Genomic DNA, 25326 nt, shown 5'->3' with positions numbered 1-25326 from the left:
CCCTACTCCTTGCTCCCAGCATCTCACCCAGCCCCGTGTCCAGCCTGGCCTCAGAGGTTTGCCCGGCAGCTGGGATGCCCAGAGCCCTTTCTCTGCCCTCCCCGTGCAAAGCTGGTTGCTGCAGAGCCACTTTATCTTCTCCTGCAGCCGCCACGTGCGGCTTAGTCATGGGGAGGGAAGGAGGAGAGGCCGAGGAACAGATGAAGGCTGTGATCAGAGGTGCCGGCGCTGGGGCTCCTGCTGAGCCAGGCATTGGTGGGTGCCGTTGGCACGCCTCTGTCACCACAAAGCTGGTGGCTTCCCCCTGCCCTGCCTTGCCAGGAACCAGAGAGATGTGCCAGAGCCTGCACTGGCCCGGCAACCCTAGCTGCTCAGTGACCGGTGCCTCTGCACGGCTCGGTGCGACAGGGACCAGGGTGGTGGCACCCGGAGCAGCAGGGGGTGGGGGTGGGGTCGGTGCCCAGAGCTCAGTGGTCCCAGAGCAAACACCAGGCTTGGGAAAGCACTGTCTGTAGGCGGCTGGGGACACCCGGCACCACCCTGGGAGGTCCCTGCGTGTGCACCCCGAGCGCTTTGCTGTGGGTGTCTGAGCCCACACCCAAGATGGGGCGGTGGCTGGGTGGGAGCCAGCCGAGCCCCACCCCTCCCTCACCCTGCCATGGCCGGGGGGGGAAGCTTGTGCAAGGGGCCAGGAGGAGGCAGGGAACATGGCTCCCTGGACTGCCACCCGTCCCAAACCCTTCCAGCTCTTGGCTGGATGTGCAGCTGAAGCGGCTTGCAGAGGGACGGCCGCTCATGGGTGGCCTTGCTGGGGCTGGGGATGCTCTCTGTAGCCCCCCAGCACTGCTGGGAGGTTTTGTTCAGCCTGGTGAAGGAGCCAGTGGGTGGCTTAGGCGGTTCCCATAGGGGTGCTACAGGCGTGGGGGGCTTGGGGCATCCAGCAAAGCCCAGCTGTACCACCGCTAGCAGTCCACATCTTGCCAAATCCGATGTCACCTTCTGTCACTTCCTTGTCATGCCGCTGGCCACCTCCTCCTGACCCTGGGGCTGAACATGGTGGCTGGCGGGGCATCAGTGGCCCCCAGCATCTCCTCTGCACCCCAGAGGGGCTTGCTGAGCTGGGGGAGATTTAGTCACCTTGGATGGTTGACTGCAAATCTTTTGTTTCAGTGTCTGCAAGTAATCGACTTTTGCTTTTCCATTTACTTAAAACCTCCTAATTGGCCCCGTCGTTAATCAGGGAAGAATGAGTGACTAAGCTGTCTCGCCTGCCCGGGGACCAGGGGCTCTTTTTTTCCCATGAACTGAAAGGAAATGAAACCTCAAAATGTCCTTTTAAATCTCAGCTGTCAGCATCGCTGCCCAGAGCTCTGGCCAAAATCATACGGTTTTGTAGATGGGAGTTGCAACAGAGGTGTGGCGTGGACGCAAGCGCGGCGTGACTGCGAGCTCTTTCTTTTCCAGGAGAAAAGGCCAAAATTGGGGATGAGGAATTTCTCTGCTGGGACAAGCAGGCGTCTCGTTCTTTGCTGCGAAAAACGGCTGCTTAAATTTAAAGGGATTTTCAGCCCTGGCACGGCAAGATGCTGGGCCACCGTGTTTGCTCCCGTCACTGTGCTGGCAGTGTCAGCACCTCCTTGGGGATGAGTTTATCTGCCCCCAGCCGCTGTCCTCGGGTGGCATTTTCCTCTGAAGCTGCTCATCCCACAGGGATTTGCAGCACCCTGGAGCAAGCTGCTCCTTCATGCCGGCTTGGCTGCGAGCACGGCTCCGGGGCGGCTGCTGCTGGAGATTTTGGCTCTCACTGAGCTGTGCCGGGGCTGGCGCGAGGGTCTGTTTTGTCTGGGTTCATGCCCCCAGCATCGCGCTGGCTCCTGCACTGGGGATGCATAGCCAGCATCATTCCTCTCCGCGCCCGTCACCAGCGCTCTGGCAGAGGCTGAGCCGTCAGAAATAGTTGGAGACGACTCAAATTCTTTCCTTTTCACAGGCTCTGGGGCACAGTTGAGAGTGAAATTCAAAGTAGAGGCCAAAGGCGGCTCTAGGGAAGTTGTCTCCCTGGACCGGTGATGCTTTGTGGCGGGGTTTTTGGTGTAGGAGCCCCGTGTGGGGTCTGGAGCTGGGGTGGGGAGGGGAGAGGGCAGGGTGCTGCATGGAGCAGGGTGTGCGTGGGGAGGGTCCTGCATGGGCCAGGGTGCTGCATGGGTCAGGGTTTACTGCATGGGGCAGGGTGCACATGGGGCAGAGGTGCTGGCAAAGGTTTGGGGGGGACAGCCCTGCTCCCCCGCTGTGGCTGATGCCCTGCGAGGAACAAGGGATTCCTGTGGCTGCCACCCTGGGGCTGGGAAAGCACCGTCCCTGCTGCTGGGGGGTGGGTTTGCAATGTCCCCCAACCACCGTGCATCGAGGGTTGGGGGCTGCTGAGGAAGGGTGCTGCCTGGGGACTGCCTGCGGGATGGAGGGAATCTCCTCCGGTGTGGGGTGCAGGGGGGCACCTGGCAGCTCAAACTCTCCCAGCACCTTGGGATTGCCCTGGTCTGGAGGTGGGGGTCCCTGCTTCACACAGGGTGGGAAAACATGGGGAGCGTGGTAGGAGCCGCGCTGTCCTTTCCCCTTCAAATCTCCCTGCTGCATGCGTGGCCCCGAGCATCACTGGCTGCAGAGCCTGAAGCCGCCCAGCCCCTCTCTAGGACAGCCTTTATGGGGCACAGCGGGGTTGGGTGGGTGTGAGTGATGCTTGGGGCTGGGGAATGGGGGGTTGCCCCCAATCTCAGCCAGCCAAGGCAGTCAGAGCGGGGCCAGGGAGCCGCATAAGGCACGGGAAGCCGTCAGCATTGCCGGAATCAGGTTTATTTCAGGAATTTCCTGCCAGGGAGAGGAATCCATGGCATTAACATGAAAGGCCAAAAAAAGAGATCATCCTGACCCCAAATTAGTCCCTGGGCTGGATGGGGAGGGCAGAGGGCGGTGGGCTCGGCCATGGGCCCCGCACCGAAGCCTGCTCCGGCAGGCAGGAGGGCCATGGGAGGTGTTGGGTGGGTGGGGAGGGTGGGGGGAAGGTGTCCGAGCGGGGTGCCGGGCAGGTCTGCAGCAAGGAGACCCCCGAATCCAGCCCCTGCCTAACATGGCTCTGCTTTTCCATTGCAGAGAAGACGGGGAAGGTGCTGGGGGAGTTTTGCCGGTGCTACAAGGAGCAGTACGGCGTAGCGCTCTTCAACAGCGTCCGCTATGAGATTGAAGGCAACGGAGGGCCACAGGCCCAGCTGCTCCACCGCAAGGTAAGAGCCCAGCTCCGCACAAGGAGCCTGGAGCCGGTGGGGAGCTCCATCCCTGTGCCCAGCAAGCACAGACCGATGTGCTCCCCAAAGCCCGGGCATGTCCCCTCTCCCCCGGAACGTTCCTACAGAATGTAGCCCCCATGCCACTGGTCCAGCCCATCCCCGTGGCATTGTGCACCGTCCGTGGGGCTCCCTGGGACGGTTTTCTTTCCCAACACATTCAATGAGCACACACAGCAAGCAGGGGCAAGGCTGGGTTTTGGCTGCACCCCTGTGGATATCTGTACCTGATGCCAGGGCTGGCAGGAGCTCCCGGGACCCCCTTGTGCCTAGTGAAGCCCTGAGCAGGGCATGCCGGGCTGTTGTCCTCCTGCTCCTGGGTGCGAGTGATGCTCCAGCCTGGGCAAATGCCCAGGGAGGGGTAGGAAACCCCTGGCAGGCGTCCCTGACCCCGTGGGATCTCCAGCAGCCACATGTCTCCTGCCTGGCAAAAGGTCTCCAAGCATTGTGGCTTTGGCACCCAGGGACGGATCCTGCCCTCCTCTTCCCTCCCACCTCCAAACGCAGATGCACCTCAGTGGGGGCTTCTCACTGGTAGACAGTGTTTGGGGTTCTTCGGTGGAGCTGCTGTCCTGTGGGTGCTCCTTGAAAGCCAGAGGAGATGTGATTGCAGATGGGGACAGGCTTTTGCTTTTGCCTGGGGCTTACAGGGGTGGTTTTTTTAAGAAATCTAGAGATTGCATCCATGAGATCAGACTCGAGCCCTGGGTGCTCACAGCGGCTGTCCTTCTGGCCCACCCACGAAGGTGACACCTTGCCCAGACACCTGGACATGCCCCATCTCCTCTGAAAACTGCCTGGGTGCTGGGTGTGTTGAGCAAAATAAAGGTGTGGAGGTTCCTGGGCAGGAGCCGGGCGCCTGGCGTCCTCGGCAAGGCATCCCTTGGGTTCCTTGCAATTTGGCAGATGCCATCAGCCCCCTGGGGGGGTACCTCCCTCCCAAGGTTGGTTGCTTCATTAAAAAGCTCCAGCAAGCAGCCCAGGAATGTCTGAGGAACAGCAGCGAGGCGGGGAGGTCAGGGACACCATGCAAGTCTTTTAAAACAGCAGTGTATAAATAGCACATTCCTCTTGCGCGATGTCCCATCTGCTGCCCGTCCTCTGCCAGGGCACAGGCAGAGCCTCCAGCCGGGATGTACCAGGGCTCCAAACACCGCGGGGACCTGCACGTCTGTGGGGTGGCTCTGCAAGGAGCTGGGGAGAGCATCTCCTCCAGCTGGGCTTTGCGCTCCCCAAATATGCCAAAAAAAGTTGTGGATGTCAGGAAGATGCAGGATAGCATCCTCCCTGTCCTCAGGCAGGTCCAGCTGGAATCTGGCATTTGGGTTTTTTATTTTATTTCTTTTTTACCTTATTTTTTGCCATCTCTGTGGGGATGCAGTGCTCAGAAGCAGCTCCCGCAGTGATACTGAAGGCTGGAAGCCCTCCTGAGCAGAGGGGGACAGCTGGGCTGGGGTCCGAATTGTGGCTCAGTCACTTGAAATGCCAGGAAGAAGCAGCAGCGATGAGAACAAGGAATAAATGTTTCTGCCTTTGGTCTCGCCAGCAGCCCAGGCATCCCCCGCCAGCGGTGGGGACAGCACACGTCGTGGCCTTGGTCCGACATCCTTCACCATGAGGGTGCTGAGGCACTGGAACAGGTTGCCTAGAGAAGTTATGGATGCCCCATCCCTGGGAGTGTTCAAGGCCAGGCTGGATGGGGCTTTGAGCAACCTGGTCTGGTGGAAGGTGTCCCTGCCCATGGCAGAGGGGTTGGAAACAGGTGATCTTTAAGGTCCCTTCCAACCCAAGCCATTCTATGATTCTATGAGCCTCATGTACCCCTGAAAACCCCAAGCATTCTCTTTTCTCATAACACCCCCTCCTGCCTCTCCCGGCCAAGCCCCAAAGCTGACGTATCCAGACCCAGGTCTCGCTCCCCATTGCTCCCCATCGCCGTGCAGGGATGGAGGCAGTGCGGGGCCCTCCGCCCGCACTCTCCCCAGTCCCCTCCCTGCCCAGCCTAGCAATTTGGCGCATACCTCCCTGTCCCAAATATTTGCTGGGGTTGGGTGGTGCCACCTCAGTGCCTTCCCCAGGTGAGGAAGTTGTGCGAGGAGGGGACGGCTGTGCCGTGGGGCCAGGGCTCCTGGGGTGCTGGTGGCTGTGAGCGGCTGTTCCCCATCCGAGGGTCCCCTGGAACCACATCAGGGCTCAGTTCAGGTTTTATTTCATCAGCAGCTGGTCCCTGGGGCTTTGTCTGCCTTGGGCAGCAGTTTTGAAGCTTGTTTATATGGGCTGATTCTACTTGGGTGAGCCACCCTGGTGAGACGCTGATGGGGACTCCTGGAGCTGGCACCACCTTTCTGTCCCCATCCCCACTGGTGGCCTTGGGGTTTGGGCTCTCATTGCTCCCGCTGTCCCCCAGCCCTGCAGGGCTTGCTTTGTGCTTTCTTCTCCCCCTTCCAAGGGCTTTGGAAAGCAATAGGGAGCAGTGAGATGCTGTCAGCCTGTTTGCTGAGCCAAGCTGCTCTCAGACCTCCCTACCACCCAAGGGGGTGCGGTGTCGGGGAGCGGTGGGGGGCTTGGGGAAGGCAATGGGGTGCCTGTGAACCAGGAGATGGACAGAGCAGGGAGAGGAGAGGGAAAGGTCCTGGTGCTGGGTGCATGGTGGGACCCAAGCCCTGGCTGGTCCCTCCTGATGGCCATCGTGGTGGATGGTGGGTGGCCACAGCAGGAGAGGCGGCTGCCGCATGCTCCTGCCCTCACGAGAGATCTCGGCTCTTGTTTATGTTCCTGGGATCATAAAAATTCTTGGGACAAATTCTTGGCTCACTCAGCCAGCCTGTGTTTGGGATGGCGTAAACGTTGCCGGCGTGCAGGCCAAAAGGCACTGGAGAGACGGTGAGGTGCTGCTCAGCCGGGGGGGGGTGTCTCAGGGGCACCGGGTGACCTCAGCCTGTTCCTGTCCCTGGTCCTCCATGAAGTCCAGAGCATTTAAACATCCTCTGGTGCTGGGCTTTGCAGCGTGGCTCCTTGCTTTTTCTCTTCTGTGTCCCATCTGGAGACCATGCTAGGGCAGGGCTTGGTTCCTGCCACCTGTGACTTGCCTCTGACCTACACCCTGGCAGGACCTTCTGGTTGATGGCCACTACTGAACAGTACCACCCATGCTCCTGCCTGCCCCAAGCCAGGGAAATTGCAGTAGCTGGGGTTGGGAAGAGCTGCTGGAGGGCTCTGTTTCAACTTGCTGTTCACCAAGAGAGCTCAGGTCGCTCAGCTGAGCTTGGTGTATCTCCCAGGAAGGAGATGGCAGGGACAGAGCTGTGACCACCACCATGGTGAACACCACCATGTGCGACTGCTGTGTGAGCAGCCCCTCTGAGGTTTTCTAGGGCTCTGCATGTGGAAACCCCCAGGTTGTTACCCAGATGCACTGCTTCAAGCACCAAAATTTGCAATGCTATAGGAGATAATACAGTGGTGAAATTGGATACCCTCAACATAGCCCTAGTGCAGAAAAACCCACCCAAACCTCCACGAACAGACCTTGCTGAGCTCCTCGAGCCAGGCTGTGGCCGCAGGATGGACTCAGCTGCCCCCTCCCCATGTCACCCACCATGTGTCTCCTCCCCACAGGTCCCACTGGAGGACCACGTCATCTACTCGGGCAACCTCTTCCAGTACATCGAGGAGAACAAGAAGTGGAGAAACCGCTTCTGCGTGGTCCCGCACAACTACGGCTTGGTCCTCTACGAGAACAAACTGGTGAGAGGCATCACCCTTTCGCCCATCTCTGGTGGGCACAGCTTCAAAGGGGGGACACTCCATCTCTGCGGTGGCATGGCCGTGCTCCCCGTCATCCATGACCATCTTTTTCTGCTCAGGCCTATGAGCGGGACCTGCCGCACCGTGTACTGGTCAACAGCGCTGGCTACAAGATTCTGACCTCCGTGGACCAGTACCTGGAGCTGGTGAACAGCAGCCTGCCTGGTGAGTGGTCCTGGTGGCTGTGGGGCGAGGAGGGATGCTTGGGGTCCCCTGCGCCCCCATGCTACTGGGCATCCCTTGGGGACCTTTGGGAAGGGGTGATTTCGGGATGTGGACATCCCTGTGGACCTTCTGGAAGGGGTGGTTTTGGGGTGTAGCATCCCTGAGGACCTTCTGGAAGGGGTGGTTTTGGGGTGTGGGGCTGTAGGGAAGGCGAACAGCCCTGTTCCCCCATGGGGTGTAGGATGCAGTGTGAGGTGTCTGCTGCTTGGATCCTGCCACAGCCGCCGGGGAAGGAAGGAAAACGTATCTGCAGGTCCGTGAGAGCTGCCCCGAGCTGCTCCTGCCTCCCTCTCCCAGGGAGCGCTGGGTAAAAGCAGCAGCTCCTGCTCTCTCATCCAGACTCCCAGGAGGACTGGCCACCACCTGCTCACCATCCTCCTGCCCTGGGTCCCTAAAGGCCAGGGCAGCCCCCAGGGATAGAGGGATCTTTCGTGCTCCTGCTGCACCCCTAACCCCAATTGCTGGGGGAGATGGACACCCCCAGCCCTGCAGCATCCCCATCCCTCTCCTGCCCCATCCCCTCCTCAAAGCCTCCTTCCCCCCCCGCAGGCGTGACGCCCAAATCGGGGCACTCCCCCATCCTGAAGTGCCCCACGGATTTCCCCCTCATCCTCTGGCACCCCTACGCCCGGCACTATTACTTCTGCGTGATGACGGGCAAGGAGCAGGAGAAGTGGCGGGCAGTTTTCCAGGACTGCGTGCGGCACTGCAACAATGGTGAGCAATGCTGGGGGGGTGGGGGGGATGACACGGGGGGCTTCGGGGTGGGGAGAGCATCGTTCTGCTTCAGAGAGGGTGTTGGGGTGGTTGGGTTGGGTTTTGGGCCAAAGGGGATGATTTGAGGGTCAAGAGGAGGAATTGTCTGGGAGTTGTTGAGCATCATTGAACATCTCATCGTTTCCCTGAGCAAGGGTGGGGAGCGGGAGGGATTTGGCCGCCCGGTGCATCCCTGTGCCTGGCTTCATCCCACCGCCCATAAGGGCAGGCAGCATTTGCAGGACCCAGCATGGAGCCTGGCTCAAGAGACGCCCTGATGTCTATTTTCCACCCCGAGGCAGAAAATATTTGGTAATTAAAGTCATCAAAACTCCCAACCCCACCATCCTGCTCCCCGCCCCGCCGGCACCACCCGGGCTCCGGCAAGCGAGGGCAGCGAGGGCAGCCGGGGCTGCGGGCAGAGGGGGTGCGGATCTGCGAGGGTCCGGGGCAAAGGCAGGACCTGCCTCCCACGTCAGCGAGACTCTGGCAGGAAAACATGATTTTCCTGCTTGGCTGTGGCCTGTGTGCTCCTGGGCTGAGACCCAGGTCTTGGTGGTGCCTTGGATGGTGAGAAGTTTCCTGGGGAAGGCGGTGCCAGTGCTGAAACCTGCTCAAAATCGGGTCTTTTAGTGGGCAAAGGGCGATGCTGCCTGGTTTTTTTTTTAGTGCTTCTTTCACTCCTGGGAGCTGCGTGTAGCCCTGATTTTGCCAGAGCTGCTGTTTGGGGAGCAGAGTAATGGGTTTCAGTAAGGGTTTCCATCCTCCCATGTTAGATTAAATCTGAAAGCTTTGCTCTTTCCCTTCCTTTTGGTGCCTCTCGCTGCAAAACACATTCATGGGCTGTTGGTGAGCTGGGGCCATCCGAGCCAGGCCCAGGCCCTGGGCTCCTTTTGGGGGGGTTGGATGCAGTGACCCCCTCCCAGCCACTCATCCCCCCGGGATGCTGCTGGAGCATCATTGCTGCATGCAGTTCAGCACCCCAGGACCCCCTGTGCTTGCTGGCTGGACCCACAAAGCTGGAGCACTGCGAGCAAAACCAGCTCCTAATGAAAGAGGAATCAACCTCTCGTACTAACAAAGAGCCAATTTATTAATTTATTTATCTTTAATCCCTCCCTCCCCCCGGCTGCTGGACGCTGCCATGGGAGTGAGGAGAGATGTGAACCCCTCCACCATCCCCAGTGCCAGCCAGGGTCGTGCCATTAAATCCTCTCCTCCCTCTCCTCCTCCTCCTCAGCATGTGATGAAGAAAACTGAGAGGGGTGGGCAGTGGCCCAAGGAAGGCTCAGCGCTGGTGGCTTGCTTCATTTCTGCAGCCTGGGTTTCTCTGTGAGGTGGTTCTTCCCTCCCGAGCTCCATTTCTGCCCCTCACTGCTCCCGCGAGGTCCAAGATAGTGTTTCAAATCCCATGAAAGCTCTTTTGTTGTCATCAAGCAATTTTTTTTTTTTTTTCCCTAAATTAGAGGCTCTGTTTCTGCCTCTGGTTATGATTAGTGTGGGAATTTTCACCTCCCTTTTTGACTGTATTTTTACCCTTCTGTAAGGACCAGGGACATGCAACATCATTCCTCATGCAGGAGGTGTCCAGCCTGGTTTCCCCGGAGCCTGGGCACCCTTGGCTGCTCCGAGGTGGCCCCTTGCCCTGCATGGTGACACAAGGGGCTGGAGCAGCACCCACCCCACTGGCTTTTGCCCCTTATTGCAGGCAAACTGCCCCATTCAGCTGTGTTTTGGGCAAAAAGCGGCTTCAAACTCACGTTTCTTCTTCGGCATGTTCACCTGGCAAGAGGAGATTATCCTGTGCTGAGTGAGGTGGACTTTGAAAAAGTCAAGGTGTAGCATCGCTCTCCGGTGTCGGGTGCTCCCATCCCGTGGTGCACCATCACCCCAGGAGCCTTTCCAGGATAGGGTGGTTGGTTCCCATCCTCAAAAAGGCAAGCTCAGATCAGTGCTTAATTAGCCACATATTAATGAAGCAAACTCATTAAATTTGACCTGTGAAGTGACACAGTGGCTTCTTGCAACCAGCCCTGTCTGCTTGTCCCTCACAGGGCGCAGGGCTGGGGACGGGTCCCCGCAGACGGAGCCCACTGCCCCCCTCGGCTCAGCCAGGGACGAGTGACCCTGGTGGGGCAGATCCAGGTGGCTTCTTGGGGGGGCAAATCCTGCCCCCCTCTCTGCATGATTTGGAGGATGAGGTTTGGCCGTAGCAGCTCTGGCAGGGGATGGGAGCCAGCTGTCCCACCCGGGAGGTGGTGCTGAGCTGCAAGGAGCCGTGGATGGAGATGCACTGGCCCCTGAAAGCTCAGCCCTGCTCTGGCTCCCGCTCCCACCGAGCACTGAGAAAGGGTCAGACTTCACTTTCTCAGTGTTTTTTTCATCTGTATATTAAGCTGCCCCTTAGGAAAAGCTGCTTAGGCTTGGAGTTAAATGTAATCATCTTAGAAAAATCTCTGCGTTGGAAAAGATCTGCTCACTACCCCGGGCTGTCCCTCCTGGGAGGGGAGAAACCACCCCTGGCTGCATCTCCCCAGGACGCCGGCTTGCTGGGCGGTCCAGGGATGTGCCGTGACCCTCCGCTGTCATCACTGCGGGGATGCTCTCTGGGAGCAGGGTGGCTCTGCCAGGGGGCCCTTTGCCATGGGGCACAGCCACCACCAGCCACCCTGGGCTCGGTCCCATCCCACCTTCCTCCTGCCAGAGGTCCTGGCGTGGGGAGGGGAGTTGGGGTGCCAGGGGGGTTCGCTCCCAGGAGTGTTTCTCTCCGGCTGGCAGGCACCTCCTCAGACAGACCCTGGAGAGGCTGGGAGGAGGCAGGGACATGTGTGGGACATGTGCCAGCAGGCTCCCAGGCTGTCCTGCCTGTCCGCTGCCCCCATCTCCTCCTCCTGGCACATGGCCGTAGGCTCCCAGCACCCTGCCTCTCTTCCTGATGGGTGCTGCAGGAGGGTGGGGGTGATGTCCGAGCCCCCTGGTGCCAGTGAGTGGCCCTGTGAGCCGTGCTGCGGTGACTCACGGCAGTGACATCTTGGGGGCAGCAGAACCGGCCAGAGCCCGGCGTGCCTCCCCCAGGGCTGGCTTGGGGACAGGGCCCTGACTCAGCCCCAATGCCTCTCGGCCGCTTTCTGCTTCTTCCCGAGCTGTGTCGCTCCCTGCAGGGCCCCCCCTTCCTCCAGCCCCTCCCCAGCTGCCCCATCCTGGGGTGCTGGTGGGCTCGCTGGGCCCCATGCAGCATCAGGGGTCACTGAGCCCCCCCCATGCTGGTGAGCCCCTGCTGTGCCTTTGGGGCTCACTGAGCCCCTGGGTCCCCATGCAAAATGGGGGCTTGCTGAGCCCCCTGTCCTGCTGCACCCCTGCTCCTGACATGCCTTTAGGGCTTCCTGAGCACCGCTGGGGTTCACCGAGCCCCCCATCCTTCTGAGCCCCTGCTCCTGCCATGCCATTGGGGCTCACTGAGCCCCCAAGTCCCCATGGACCTTTGGGGCTTGCTGCCCCCCTGCTCCCACTGTGCCATGGGGGCTCGCTGAGTCCTGGGGTCCCCATGCACCATTGGGGATCACTGAGCCCCCCCTGTCCTGCCGAGCTCCTGCTCCTGGGTGCCTCCCTACCCTCGAGCCGGCTCTGGAGGCATCAGTCTGTGGACAGAGCAGGAGCCCCCCAGCCACTAGTGTGGCTGGGAGATGGCTGCTCCCCGCCCAGTTAGAGACAGGGGCTTGGGCTGGGATCCCGATGTGCCAGTGACAGCTGTGGGCTCCTTGTGTGGGTCCGAGGGTGTGGGGAATGTGAGGGAACCCCTGCAAAGATGGGCTGGGGTGCTGCAAGCAGCTGGGCTGCCCCTCACTCCCCGTGCTGGGCTGCTCACTCGTTCCCCCCCATCCCCTCCCCAGGGATCCCTGAGGACTCCAAAGTGGAGGCTCCAGCCTTCACGGACGCCGTCCGCATGTACCGCCAGTCGAAGGAGCAGTACGGCACCTGGGACATGCTGTGTGGCAATGAAACCCAGGTGAGGACCTGTCCCCCCCAAGGCTGGCAGAGGTGTACAGCCTGAGCAGGGTCCCCAAAGCCTCCTGCCTTCGCAGGTCCTGAGCAACCTGGTGATGGAGGAGCTGCTCCCCGAGCTAAGGACCACCATCGGCCCCCGGCTGAAGGGCAAGGCTCAGGAGCGCCAGCGGACCTGGATCCAGGTGTGGGGCTGGGGCTGCTGGGGGGGGGGTGTCATCATCCTGCCCTCTCCCTGCCTGTACTGCCTCTGCTTTGGGGGCCATGCTGCTGTCTCCCTCCTCGCTGGGCTCAGTGCCAGCCAGCTTTCCTGCCTGTCAGAGCCAGCGCTGAGCCCCCTCTCCCGGCCCCTGCCAAAGAAGCTGTCCTTATTCTCCACGGTGGTGTTTTAAAGCTCCTTGTTGTGCCCCTGCAAGCAGCCCTGCCCAGCCCTGCCTGCGCTGCCGCGGCGTCCCTGGGGCAAGGGACGCAAACAGGAGGAAGCCCAGCCCTGGAGCAAAGCCCGTCCCGGCTATATTTAGCGAGCCATTTTTAGAGCAGCACAGGCTAAATCCAGCCCAAACCCTTGCGAAAGACGAAGGACTCTTCAAAACTGCCTGTTAAAACCTTAAAAGCTGATAGATAATTACCACCAGGCTCATAATGTGCTACTGGAGCAGCCTAAAAATGCACAAATGCTGCTTTTTCAGTAGGTGCGGTCTCAGCTGCAAAGCTGGGAAACCCCCCCCCGGAGGGCAGGGGGGGACAGGTCTGCCTCTTGCCGGTTCCAAAAATTGCAGCGTTTGGCTGCAAAGTGAGCTTGAAGCCTCAGTGAGCGGCTCCATCCCGCTTGTGGGGTTGGTTCCTGAGATTCCAGGGAGGTTGAGCGGGGCAGGGCACAGATTTCAAACAGGGTCAGGGGCTCTGCTCGGCATCCCTGGACCACCAGTATCCTTGGACATCCAGCATCCCCGGACCTGCAGCATCCCTGGACCTGCCTAGGGCATGTTGGCTGACGGAGGCAGCGCTCAGCTCTATGCCCCTTGGGGACCGCTTCAAAGCAGCTTCTGCACCATGGGGGCTTCATCTCGCCCAGCTAGGGGGGTCCCTGATGTGGGAAACCTACTGCCAGGCTGCAAGGAGGGGTCCGGTCAGGGCATGGGCGAAGGCTCAACAGGTCCTTCAGGCGTCTGGTGCTGCAGGCGATGGTTAGCGGGGGCAGCAGGAGGTGTGGGGGGCAGCTGACCACCCCATCTCTCTCTTGCCAGATCTCGGATGCTGTTTATAGGATGGTCTATGAGCAGACCAAGGCCCAGTACGATGCAGTGATGGCCAAGTGCGAACAGGAGCGGCCCCAGATGGAGAGCACCATCCGCACGGACATGGACCAGATCATCACTTCGAAGGAGCACTTGGCCAGCAAGATCCGAGGTACAGCCCTGCAGGGAGGTGCAGAGACATGGATGTGTGTAGCTGTGTCCATCACCGGCTCCTGGTGTGGCATCACCACTGTGATGGTTTGGCTTTTCCTGGGGTGCAACTCCTGCCAGAACGGCCTGGGGAGCCTTGGGGAGATGCCAGCAGCTGCAGTGGCCAGGGTGCACGTCCTCATTGGCATTGTCCCAGGAGGTGGGGGACAAGGTGGGCAGTGACCCCCCCCATCAAGGCAGTGGGGGAGGAACAGGTTCAACACAGACTGAGGACCCCTTGCAAGAGCCCCTTGTATTGTCCTGCAAGTCTGGGAGAGCTCTTCTGGAGGGGTCTGGGGAGAGGGGCAGGTCCCCCTCCCTAGGGTGGGTTTACAGCCTGATTTGCAGAGCTGGAAGGGCAGAGGAGGAGCCTCACCATGTTTACCCCCTCTCTGCCCAGCATTCGTCCTCCCCAAAGCGGAGGTCTGCGTCCGTAATCACGTCCAGCCCTACATCTCCTCCATTCTGGAGGCCCTGATGACCCCCACGAGCCAGGGCTTCGCCGAGGTGCGGGAGGTGTTCTTCAAGGAGGTGACGGACATGAATATGAACATCGTCAACGAGGGTGGCCTGGAGAAGCTGGCGGAGGTGAGACCTGGTGATGCTCCTTGCTGGCCAGTGGGCTTGGGGGTGGTAGGGCCAGTCCTGGTGCAGATGGCACTGGGGGACCCTGGGCTGATAAAACACGTGGGCATGAAGCCCGTGTGGTGGTGCAGGCTGCCATGCCTGGTGTGGGGTGGCATGTCCCAGCCCGGAGTGTGCGGAGAGGCTGTCCTGCCCTGCTGAGCTTGGCTTTATTCCCCAGTATATGGAGAAGCTTTCCCACCTGGCCTTCCACCCTGTCAAGATGCAGTCGTGCTATGAGAAGATGGACCAGCTGAAATTGGAGGGCCTTCAGCAGCGATTCGATGTCTCCAGCACATCTGTCTTCAAGCAGAGGGCCCAGATCCACATGAGACAGGTGGGATGGGGACCGGGGTCCTCCCATGTCCCCCTGGGCTCAGCGCAGAGGGCTGGGGAGCAAAGGCAGAGCGGGGAACCCAGGCTGGTCCAAGCCAGGCAGGGATTTGGCCGGGATGTCTGTCCTGTCTGAGGGACCTTCATGTCGTTGGCACCCAGCTAAGGGTGTGTGATGGATGGGCAGGAGCCCAAGCAGGGAGGGAGCCCACGGGTGGGAAGCAGCGTGGGGCACCCTTCCACCATTGGACTCATCACCCAGGCTTGGGTGTCGCAGCACAGCTGCCCCTTTGCCACTGAGCCCACTGGCACCAGCAAGGCCAGTAGCCCAGTTCTGGGGTCTGATCCAGCCAAACCTGGAGCAGGGTGTAGAAAGGGAGGGTGCAAACCAGCTTTGAGCACCCTCCTCCCTTAGCAACCTTGGTCCTCAGGGTGGAGTCTGGATGCCACACTGGGATGCCAGGGACCTTGCCAGTGTGAAGGCTCATCTCAGTGTGGCGGTGCCCCAAAAGAGCCCCCTGCCCACGTGGTTGGTCCCTTGGGGTGCCCCCCCACGCCAGTGCTGACCGTCTGCCTCTGCTCGCAGCAAATGGACGACGCCGTGTACACGTTCGAGACGCTGCTCCATCAGGAGCTGGGGAAGCTGCAGGGCAAAGATGACTTGTGCAAGTCCATCCAGCGCATCCTCGAGAGGGTGCTCAAGGTGAGGGGTGGTGGGTCAGGGCCTTCGGTGGCCTTCACTGGCCTTGTTCCAAGGGCCAGCAGCCTGGGAAATAGGCCAGGAATGACCCTACCAATTTTAACAAAAGTCTTCTGGGGAAATACTTCTTTATACTGAGATTTTCATGCATTTTGCTGGGGCGTGGGGCAGGCAAGTGGGAACTCACCTGGAGGATCCAAGTCTTCTCTGACCACAGGCATCACTGTAAAAGCCACCCAGGTTTCAGACTGACCCAAAAACCCTCCTGCAGACAGCGATGGAGGAGCCGGCTCCTACCCGGGCTCAGGCACCCTGGGAAGGATGTGCGGAGCAGAGGGACCTGCTCACGCCAGTGGAAATGGGTTGGGGGGGAGGTCAAACTACAGGGGCTTGTGCCCATGGGCAGGGGAGCTGCCAGCCCACAGCCCGCAGTGACCCAGGGCTGCCCTCTCGCTCGCCCTGCAGAAATACGACTACGACAGCAGCACCGTGCGGAAGAAGTTCTTCAGAGAGGCCCTGCTGCAGATCACCATCCCCTTCCTGCTGAAAAAGCTGGCACCGACCTGCAAGGGGGTAAGAGGCTAAAATTTGGGGTGGGGGAAGGACCACCCACCCCTGTGGAGGGGCTGGAGCATCCTTCCCTCCCATCCCCCTGGGCTGAGCGACCTCTCCCCCATGGCAGGAGTTAGCCAAGTTTCAGGAGCTGATCTTTGAGGACTTTGCCAGCTTCATCCTGGTGGAGAACACTTATGAGGAGGTCGTGCTACAGTCGGTGATGAAAGACATCATGCAAGGTAGGGTCCTGCGGCGCCAGGGGGGCTCCAGCACCTTGGGGTGGCTGGAGGGGGTGTAAGCTGAGCCTGGGCTTAGCAGCACCTGGAGGGCCCATGCTGGGTGCTGGGGACCATAGGAGGAGGGGGTGACCCCGTGCAGGGCGCTAGGGGCTGTACAAGGAGAGGGTGACGCCATGCAAGGTGCTGGGGGCTGTGCAAGGAGAGGGTGACACCACGGAGGGTGCTGGGGGGCTGTACGAGGAGGGGGTGACCCCATGCAGGGTGCTGGGGCTGTACCAGGAGCAGCTTTCCCACCCCACCTGGCCCTCCCGCTGGCAGGGCTGAGCGGTGGGTGGGATGCTGAGCCCTCTGCCCAGTTCCAGACATCTCTCCCTGCACCCTACACCCGAGGGGGCGGCTGGGAGAGGTGCCCAAGCCTGGCGGGCGCTGCCCTGTGCCCGCAGCCCGTCTCACATCTCTCTCGGTGCCCCCAGCTGTGAAGGAGGCGGCCGTGCAGCGGAAGCACAACCTGTACCGTGACAGCATGGTCATGCACAACAGCGATCCCAACCTGCATCTCCTGGGCGAGGGCATCCCCATCGACTGGGGCGAGGAGTACAGCGGGCAGCCCGAGGCCGAGCTGGCCGCCGACAAGCGCCGCAGAGCCAAGCAAGTGGTGTCGGTGATCCAAGACGACGAGGGGGTCCTGCCCTATGAGGTGGGCACCGAGGCGCTGCTGCAGCCCAGCTCCCTGGAGCCACGGGAGCCGGAGGAGCCGGACCCTGGGGTGCCACCAAGCTCCCCGGATGGGGTGGAGGAGATCCAGGAGGCGCTGGCGAAGGAGAGCCTCGGGGATGGTGTCAAGGCAGAGGAGCGGCTGACGAATGGTACCGATACCACACAGGAGAGCAGTGCCACCAAGGAGGTGGCAGGGTCTGTCCCAGGTGATGTCCCCCTGCAAGGTCCAGCCAGTGAGGGGGACAGGGAGCACCGCGCCACACCAGCATCGCCTGTGCCTGGAGCGGAAGTCCCATCAGGAGCTGGGGTGCAACATGCTGCACCAGCATCGCCTGTGCCTGGAGCCGAGGTCCCCTCAGGGGCTGGGGTGCAACATGCCGCACCACCATCACCCATGCCACCATCACCCACGCCCGGAGCCAATGTCTCATCAGCGGCCAGCGTGCAACACACCACACCGGCATCACCCAAACCCAGAGCCGATGTCCCATCAGAAGCCAGGGTGCCCCATGCCACACCAGCATCACCCGCACCTGGAGCCGAGACCCCGTCACTGTCTGCCGGGATGGTTTGCCACCAGCCCAGTGACAAGGAGACAGGCGAGGAGGTGGCCCCCCCGGGCAGCGAGTGCAGCCCCCCGCAGCCCGCAGGCACAACGGAGAGCAGCGAGGGGGTGCAGACTGAGTTCTAGCCCCGGGCCACTCCCCCGCCATGGACTGGCCCCGGTGACACCGGGGGTTGGGGTAAGGGGAATAGGACCCGCTGCGCTGCCAGGGATGGAGAGTGGCGCCGCGGGAGAGGGAGGGAATGGGAAACACCAAGACCTTATTGCCTAGCCAGGGGGGTCCCCACCGCTGCGCGGGGCTGGCCACAGCCAATTGGTCCTAACTGGGTCGGACTGGGGGAGGCCCTGGCCCGGCCTGGGGCACCCCCTGCACTCTGCTCTGTCCTTCTTCTGCCTTGTCTTCTTTTCTACTGAAGAGATGCTTTATCTGCCCCCCCTCCAGCACAACTGCCTGGGGTGCTGGGGGGCTGGCATGAGCCCTGCTGTGGATGGGTGTGTGGGATGCAGGGGTCATCCCCTGCCCCAGTCCAGGGGGTTTCCTGGGAGCCTGCCCGTCGCCATCCCACCCAGCCAGCTCCGGGAGTGCCAGTGGGAGCAGGGGACACGGGGGATGATGGAAAACCACGACGGCAGCCGTGGGCATGGCGGGGATACAGCAGTACCGGGTGGCTTGAACCGCTGCCGGTGGGGGGAGAGCTGGGACAGGCGTGGGCTCATGGGACCCAGGCTGGGCTCACGGCACCCAGCACCCACCCCTGGCCACCCTCACCCTGGGGTCTTCCAGCAGCTATTTCAGTTCAAAGTAAAAACTTACAGGGGAAGGTGGCACTCACGGTGTCTCCAGCTTTGCCTGGCAGGACCGGGCTGCCTCGGGGCTCAGGCTCTCCGTGCAGTGCGGGGATCCCAGCTCTTGCCCTCCAGAGCTCCCCAGCACCATGCACGGATGATTTCTCCGGCTCTTGGGCTCTGCAGGTTTTGGTACCTGCGGTGATGGTCGAGCCTTAGCAGCGGTTTGCTGGCACCCCCAGCAGCCCTGCCTGCCGAGATGCTAAAAGCCCCTGAGCTGGTAGGGGTTGGCAGGACTCGTGAGCGTGAGACGCGTGTGCGTGCACGGAGCAGGGACCAGCACCCCGACACTCGCCTGTATTTTAGGTGCCGCTGTTTCTGCCTCTGAAAGGGGGTGCCCAGCCTAACCCACTCGGGGAGGCCCCCCAGAGTGCCTTGCTTTGGGAACTTAAAACCTGTCTCTTCCAGGATATTTTATTGAAAGTTATACAAATGTTTAAAAATATGCTTATAATAATTAATAAATCAGAAAAGCTTTATTTAAAGCCAGAGGAGGCTGTCCTTATTCCTGAACCGCCCCCCTGGGGCTGTGCTGGAGGGGTAGGGCTGTGGATCCCCACTCCCACTGTGACTGGGGTATGTCCCATCCTGAGACCACCCAGCAGCAACACAAGCCAGGAGCCCAACGACTGAGATGATTTTATTAAAAGGGGTGTTCCGAGGAAGCAGCAAGAGGCACCCGCAGCAGCAGCTTCCCCTCGGCACGGCCGCACCGACAGCTCGGGGGCTGCTCCGATCCCATCCCTGAAGCACTGTGCAGGAGCGGGGGTGAGGGGGGCAGGACCCCCGTTATCCCCAGAAGGCACTGTGTGAAGAGGGGCTTGGTGCAGGGCAGCTCTGGGCAGGGGTGCCTGTCCCCAGCACGTCCCTGTCCCCAGCAGGTCGCTGGATCATTCCCATTCCAGCCAGGATGAACCCCCCCAAAAAAATGGGTGGAGGGGAGGAAATGCCCAGCATCTCCCCGCCACCATCACCCGGCCAAAGCTCCCTGAGAGGCGGGGGACAGCCACCAGCTGAGGACGGTGGCAGAGGCAGCGTGGCAGAGCCACAGGGCTCCCCTTCCCCAGCGCCTCCCCACCTGAGTCAGGCCAGCGCTCAGGGTCCCCGCAGCAAGTCCCTGGGGTGCTGCATCCTGCACAGCACGGGGACAAGGACAGACCCAGCAGAAGTGACAGCAGCTATTCCAGACAAAGTAGCAGGAGGCGTGGAGCACATCACCCAGCATCCCGGGACGGGCGCCTAGCCCCGACCGAGCAGGGGGTACACCACAAAATAGCCCAGTGTGGAGCCTACGATGGCCCCAAGGAAGATCCAGGCATTGTAGGACATGACGGCCAGCATCACCATGTAGCCCAGCACCACCTGCACCACGTGGAACAGCGTCTGGCCGACGTGGTATTGAAACCACCTGTGGAAGAAGATGGGAAACCCCATCAGCAAGGGGCTGGGGCAGCATTTACCCCCACCAGCATCCTGGAGTGGCCAGAGATGGGTTTGGGGAGCAGGGAGAGGAACGGCAGCTGCAAACAGCAGTGCAAGGGGAAATCTTACCCCAAAGGAACAGGGAGGATATTATTAAGAGGTTGGCAGTAAGAGCAGCCTCAGGCATGGTCTGGGATTAAATACAAGAGGAAAAACCCAGGGCTTGGCTCCAACGGCTTGTGCTGGGAAGGAAACACCCAGGCCAGCCTTGCTGGGGTGGCTGAGCCACTGCTTGTGCACATCCCCGAACCACAAGGACCCTCCTGCACCCACGGTGGCTCCTGGGGGAACGTGAGCATTTAAGACAGCTGAAAAATGCCCTGGACATCTCCCAAAGTTCCTGGAGGAGCCGGGATGCCCCCGGGGCTGCTTCCCAAGACTGTACATATACCCCTTTCCTGAGAGCCTGTTACGCCATGGCTGTCTCTTCACAGCCTTTCTCCCCTCCTGCGCTGGTCCAGGGGCCATACACCCGTCCCCAAGCCCCCCCGCGGCCCCAGCATCCCGGTGCAAAGGGGTCCCTGCGGTACCTGCCCTGCCCAGGGCCGGTGCCCCGCTCCTCTGGCTCCGCCAGCGACTCCCGGCTGAGGCTGCGGGGCAGAGCCAGCAGCGCCCGCTGCAGCAGCACGGCCTTGCCCATCTTGACGGCTTCGTAAAGCATCGACAGCAGCAGGATCACCAGCACGGAGAGAACCATCCCTGCAGGAGAAACAACCCACCGCTGCCCATCACCCCACACCGGTGGGTCCCGGCATGGAGTGCTTGCGCATATCCATGGGATAAGGTGGAGGGAATGGAGGGCTTCTGGGATCAGGGTTGGGCTGGAGTGACAGGCAGCAGTTTGTGAAGTGTTGGGAAATGGTGTGTTTAGCCCAATCCCCCCTCTAAATTCCTAGGGAGTATTTTTTGGGGGTGGTTGCTCCGAAAAAAATAAGCATCTTCGCATCGACTCCACAAAAATGTGGGGGTTAAAACATGATACTGGGACAATAATTTAGAAAAAAAAAAAAAAAAAAGAATGTAAAAGAAAATGGTGAAGCTAAACCATCACTGAGTGACCTGGGGGGTTTGGCAGGCCTGGGGGGGGGACACTTCCAGCACCTCCCTGCCCACTGCTCTCAGCTCGGGAGGATCGTCCCCTGCCCAGGGCATTACCAGGGCACCATATCACTCATCAGGGTAGGAGAGGGGCAGGCAAAAACGGGCAGCACCCTCCCAGCTCTGGGCTGAGCGGTGTGTGGAGCCCATCACGGCTCTGCCCTGACCCCCCATGCAGTAGGTGCCCCGGCGTTAATGCTGGGTGGGGGCCCTCTTCTCCCCCTCCCAGCCCACCACGAGCACTGCTCCTGCCAGAAATCCAAAGCCACTGTTCGTTTCTCTGCCCTGCATCCTTTTCCCTGCGCAGAGAGCATGGCTGGTGGTGGATGGACGGACGGACAGGTGGGTGTCTCGGGGCTGGGGCTGGCAGCCTACCTGTGGGGGTGTGGACGCTCCAGAAGTCAAAGAGCAGCACTGCCGTGTCCGAGAAGTAGAAGGACATCTGGAAGAGAGGCCAAGGAAAGGGCAGCGCTAGGAACCGGCTCGGGGTGATGGGCCAGACAGGGGTTGGCGTGCCCGCACCTTCGGCGGGTCCATGCACCCACCGCCCCGAAGGGCTGAGCCCCGATGCCGACGCTCAGCCGGGGTTTTACCAAACGATGCAATTTTTTTCCCCGATTCCTGAAACTGGAAGAGGAACTTGCACTGAAAATCACAATCATGCTGACTGGGCTTAACTCTTCCCTTGACTTCTAGCAGGACAAATTCCACCTCTAGCAGCAGCTCCTGTGTGTGTCGGGGCTGGCGAGAAAAAGCCAGAGTTTACCCCTGCGATAAAGAGAGATGAGCCCAGGACTTCATTAGCCTGGATTTGCGAAGGGAAGGTCCGTGGGAGACAGACGGAGGCTTGGTGGCCACCGTCCGCAGCCTGAAGCGAAGCTGGCTGGTGGCCAGAGCCCAGCCACCGCCGCTCTCCTCTGCCTCCTGGGGGTTTCTCCTGCACCGCCGGGACGGGCCAAAGCACCCAGAGCCACGAGCGCGACTGCCTAACGATGGGCGTCAGGGCGGCTGGTCCAGGGATGCCTCCCTGGCAGAGGAGCATCAGTCCAAGCACTGTCCGTCTGTCTGACCACGTCCTACAACGGCATCAACCCCCCTTCTTTATCACACTGAAAGAGGAGGAGCAAGTGTTGCTCTTGTGTAATGGACCCACCTGCAGAGCTGACACCACAGCTGCCAAGTCTTGCTCATTTTACCACAAAAAATGGAATTTGGGGTTTGGTTTTTTTTTTTTTTGGTGAATCTCTCTAGGTAGCGTCCGTGGGGCTCGCGCCCTCTCCTCTGCCGCACCGACCTGGCTTTGGCCGCGCATACCCGCCGTTACTGACACCAGCAGATGCAGCCGACGGGACCGGCCCGGGCCAGACATACCATCCAAAACTGGGTGTCCGTGCCACAGACGGGCTCTAATTACACCCTTCGGCCGCTTGTTACCCAAAGCACATTAACATGTGTAATTGGCTCACACTTTTAAGCTTCCTTTGGCAACAGATTAATGATAATTAGCCTTTAAATGAAGCTATTTCTCCTTTGCAGGCTTCACCCACAAGTCGGCAGCGGCATGTAAGCAGGAGGTAACTATTTTAGGGACAGAAGTGACGGGCAGGAGATCCCCTCGCTGCACCAGGTCTCCCAGCCTGGGGTGAAGCCACATGTCTTTGGGTACCCACCAAGGCCGTGAGGCCAAAACGCTGCTCCTTGGGCCAATGGCCCCTCGCTCCTCTCCTATAGTGATGCTATAGCGTGATTTTTCCGGAGACAGCATCTTGCTGGGTGAGACGCGATGTGCAAAGATTAAGAGGGCAAGTCCTAAAAATCTCTGCGCTCTTTGCAAGAGGGGAATTACGCTGCCGGGGCGATGCGACAGGCCCAGGGACACCGGTCGGAGGGACACGGTCCTGTCCTCACCCACCCGCCCACGCAGCAGTCATTGAGCAAGCGCCCAGGTAAGGCTGCACCCAGCTCCTCCTCTGCACCTTGCAGGTATTTGCATACACAAATAAAGCTTCTGAAAAATATCCCGTGCTGCCTCTGCTCATGTGCACAACGTGTGTGTTTAGTGGCTTAATCTGCTGCAGTTTTGGGGTTACTCGTTGCCGTTAAGTGAAAAACCAGCGGCGCCTGTGCGGAGCAGTGTCAGGCTGCCCGGCGCATCCCGACCTGCTGCTCTGGTCCAACTGGGACTCTCGGCCCCGCACGCTGGGACGAGCCTGCCTTCCTGCAGCACACTGACCGCTGGTTTGCAAAATAGCCTGACAAACAGGACACCGTCCCAGCCAGCCCAGGCTGCAGCCCCACACTGGGGACACACTGGCCTGGGGAGGTGTCCCCACACCGGGATGCTCCTCGGAGCCGGTGTGAGCCACTCTCTGGACCCCACAGGGATACCAGCAAACTGGGGGGACCCAGTAGTCTTAAACATCCCGTCTGAGCTCAGAGCATGAAGTAAACCTGATGGGTGATGGTTTAAGGCCTGTCCCATGACTTGAGCTCCTGCTGCGAGTGCGTGGTGTGAGTCCGCACCCATGACAGCCCCTCCATGGGTGCTGGGAGAGCAGGCGATGGGAGAGCAGGTGATGGGAGAGCCTTTGGGGTGGGAACGCAGGGGCACAGGGGTGCGAGGAGCCCACCCTGCGCACAGCTCGCTGGAGCCACGGGCTGAGGCACGGGGTGAGGCTGGGGTGAAGGGGGAACCGTGGCGAAAGGGGGAACCGTGGCGAAAGGGGGGAACCGGGGCGAAAGGGGGAACCGGGGCGAAGGAGGGAACCGGGGCGAAGGAGGGAACCGGGGCGAAAGGGGGGAACCGGGGCGAAAGGGGGAACCGGGGCGAAAGGGGGGAACCGGGGCGAAGGAGGGAACCGGGGCGAAAGGGGGGAACCGGGGCGAAAGGGGGAACCGGGGCGAAGGAGGGAACCGGGGCGAAGGAGGGAACCGGGGCGAAAGGGGGGAACCGGGGCGAAGGAGGGAACGGGGGCGAAGGGGGGAACCGGGGCGAAAGGGGGAACCGGGGCGAAGCTCTGGCAGAAGGACGCGGTGCCGGACGGTGAACGGCGATGCCGCGGCCTTTAAACAGGGCTCGTCCGCAGGGAGCTGCGGGGTTTCAGGGGTGATTTACGGGAAGAGCCGTACGAGGAGAGGCTGCGGCGCCGCGCCAGGGGCGCACACCCGGCCCCGCCGCCCGGGACCCCCCGGCCCGGTTCGGCCCGGCCCGGCTCACCTGCATGGCGGCGGTGCGGGGGCGTCCCGGTGCAGCTCAGCCCGTCCCGGTGCGGTGCAGCTGAGCCGCGCTCAGCTGAGCCCGGCCCAGCCCGGCCCGGCCCGGCCCGTCGCGGGCGCTGACGCGCGGCGCGGGGCTCCCCGGGAGTTGTAGTGCGGCGGGCGGGAGGACGCTATCCGTCCGTCCGTCTGTCAGTGTGTCTGTCCGTCTGTCAGTGTGTCTGTCCCCCCGGCGCAGCCCCGGCCCCGCAGCGGGGAGGGGCCTCAGCATCCCCGGGGAAAGAGGGGGCTGAACCCCCTGGGGCTCCGCTTTCCCTTCGCTCCATCCCTACCTCACCCCCCAGTTCTCGCTGGCATCACACGAGGCCCCTCAAAGTGCCCACGGGTGTTTCTGCTGGTTTTCCCCACGGCAGCAGGAGAGCGAGGCATCGCCGAGTGTTTGCAACCCCAGCTGCAAAATACGGAAGGTATTTTTTCCCTCCACCCTTTCCCGGAGAGAGACAGGACAGACCGAAGGGGAACTTCGCTTCCCAGCTGCGGCTTTATCACGCAGGCGCCCGCTCCTCGCTGGCACACTCCGTACACCTCCATCACCCCAGGGAGCAGGAGGAGGGAGCGCCGGAGCTGCCCCTGCCTCAGTTTCCCCAAGTGCAAACGGGTGCTGATGCCGCCAAAGGCACCCAGTGCCTGCCAGGGGATTCATGTGTAACTCCCTGCTTGGGAAGAAAATACAGGGGTGCCAGCAAAAAAACGCTTTTAGTAATGAGTGTATTTTTCCTTATGGTCAGAGAGGTGGAATTGCAGTTATTCAGGGTGTGTCTGCTGCTTGAATTAAGAAATAATATTGGATAAACCCATCACCATGCTACTTCTCTTTAAAATCTTTCCTCAAAAGTTTCTATCAAAAATGGACACACAATTTTTTTGGCAGCTGAAGCTCCTCTGGCTTCTGGCCAGCAGGTGAGGTGAGGTGTGGACTGTGCGTGCCGCTTTCCTTCTCTGCAAAAACACAGCGGAAAATGCTGCTAAAATCAGCAATTTGTGCAAAAAAAAAAAAAATTCTGCCCTGAAAAAAATGTTGTTTGCTGTCATGTTGCATGTCTGCTCTGCTTCTCTCTCAAGGATGTAACGTGCCTTGAGTCGGAATTTGATTTTCCCTTTGCAATCTGCTGCATAGGGTCTCTCTCACCAGCACCCAGCACCCGTGGGATGTGCCAGACCCTGGGTGCTGCCTGACCCCTCTGCCTGCGCTGCAGGCAGCCGTGCAGGAACCGCCTGCTCCCTGGCCGCAAACAGCTCCTCTTCCCCTTTCTTCCCGGCCGGGAAGGGAAGGCTCAGCCTGGCAGGGCCTGGGGTTTCGGCTGCACCCGTGAGG

The 25326-nt window shown here is 60.8% G+C and overlaps 2 protein-coding genes across 3 annotated transcripts in view; one reads left to right on the top strand and one right to left on the bottom strand.

Moving 5' to 3' along the window:
- Positions 1 to 18640, top strand: part of NIBAN2 (niban apoptosis regulator 2) — a 32139-nt gene extending 13499 nt beyond the window's left edge. The window contains exons 2-14 of the mRNA XM_087753250.1: positions 3148 to 3278; positions 6957 to 7085; positions 7205 to 7310; positions 7920 to 8087; positions 12017 to 12132; positions 12209 to 12313; positions 13376 to 13538; positions 13977 to 14164; positions 14382 to 14537; positions 15120 to 15236; positions 15699 to 15806; positions 15916 to 16027; positions 16501 to 18640. Of these exons, the coding sequence (XP_087609376.1) occupies positions 3148 to 3278; positions 6957 to 7085; positions 7205 to 7310; positions 7920 to 8087; positions 12017 to 12132; positions 12209 to 12313; positions 13376 to 13538; positions 13977 to 14164; positions 14382 to 14537; positions 15120 to 15236; positions 15699 to 15806; positions 15916 to 16027; positions 16501 to 17435 (2534 nt within the window). The 3' untranslated portion in view covers positions 17436 to 18640. The remainder of the gene's footprint in view (positions 1 to 3147; positions 3279 to 6956; positions 7086 to 7204; positions 7311 to 7919; positions 8088 to 12016; positions 12133 to 12208; positions 12314 to 13375; positions 13539 to 13976; positions 14165 to 14381; positions 14538 to 15119; positions 15237 to 15698; positions 15807 to 15915; positions 16028 to 16500) is intronic.
- Positions 18641 to 18775: 135 nt separating this feature from the next.
- On the bottom strand, positions 18776 to 24166 carry SLC31A2 (solute carrier family 31 member 2). 2 transcript variants are annotated; one of them, XR_015703755.1, is made up of 5 exons: positions 23953 to 24166; positions 21111 to 21177; positions 20168 to 20336; positions 19707 to 19918; positions 19438 to 19563 (listed from the first exon to the last, which is right to left on the bottom strand). XR_015703755.1 is itself a non-coding variant. In XM_087753251.1 (4 exons), the coding sequence occupies exons 1-4, from the start codon at positions 23956 to 23958 to the stop codon at positions 19395 to 19397; spliced, it is 411 nt and encodes a 136-aa protein (XP_087609377.1). In that variant the 5' UTR covers positions 23959 to 24125; the 3' UTR covers positions 18776 to 19394. The 2 variants fall into 2 exon arrangements, 1 of the variants encoding a protein (XP_087609377.1); XM_087753251.1 differs by lacking the exon at positions 19707 to 19918 and having other exon boundaries at positions 18776 to 19563; positions 23953 to 24125.
- Positions 24167 to 25326: the final 1160 nt, after the last annotated feature.

Source organism: Nipponia nippon, unplaced genomic scaffold (genome assembly GCF_047370975.1).
Source record: "Nipponia nippon isolate SJK-2023a ecotype South Korea unplaced genomic scaffold, ASM4737097v1 scaffold_16, whole genome shotgun sequence".
Lineage (NCBI taxonomy): Eukaryota > Metazoa > Chordata > Aves > Pelecaniformes > Threskiornithidae > Nipponia > Nipponia nippon.
The sequence above is the reverse complement of the archived record's forward strand: the minus strand, read 5'-3'. Positions and strand labels throughout refer to the sequence as shown.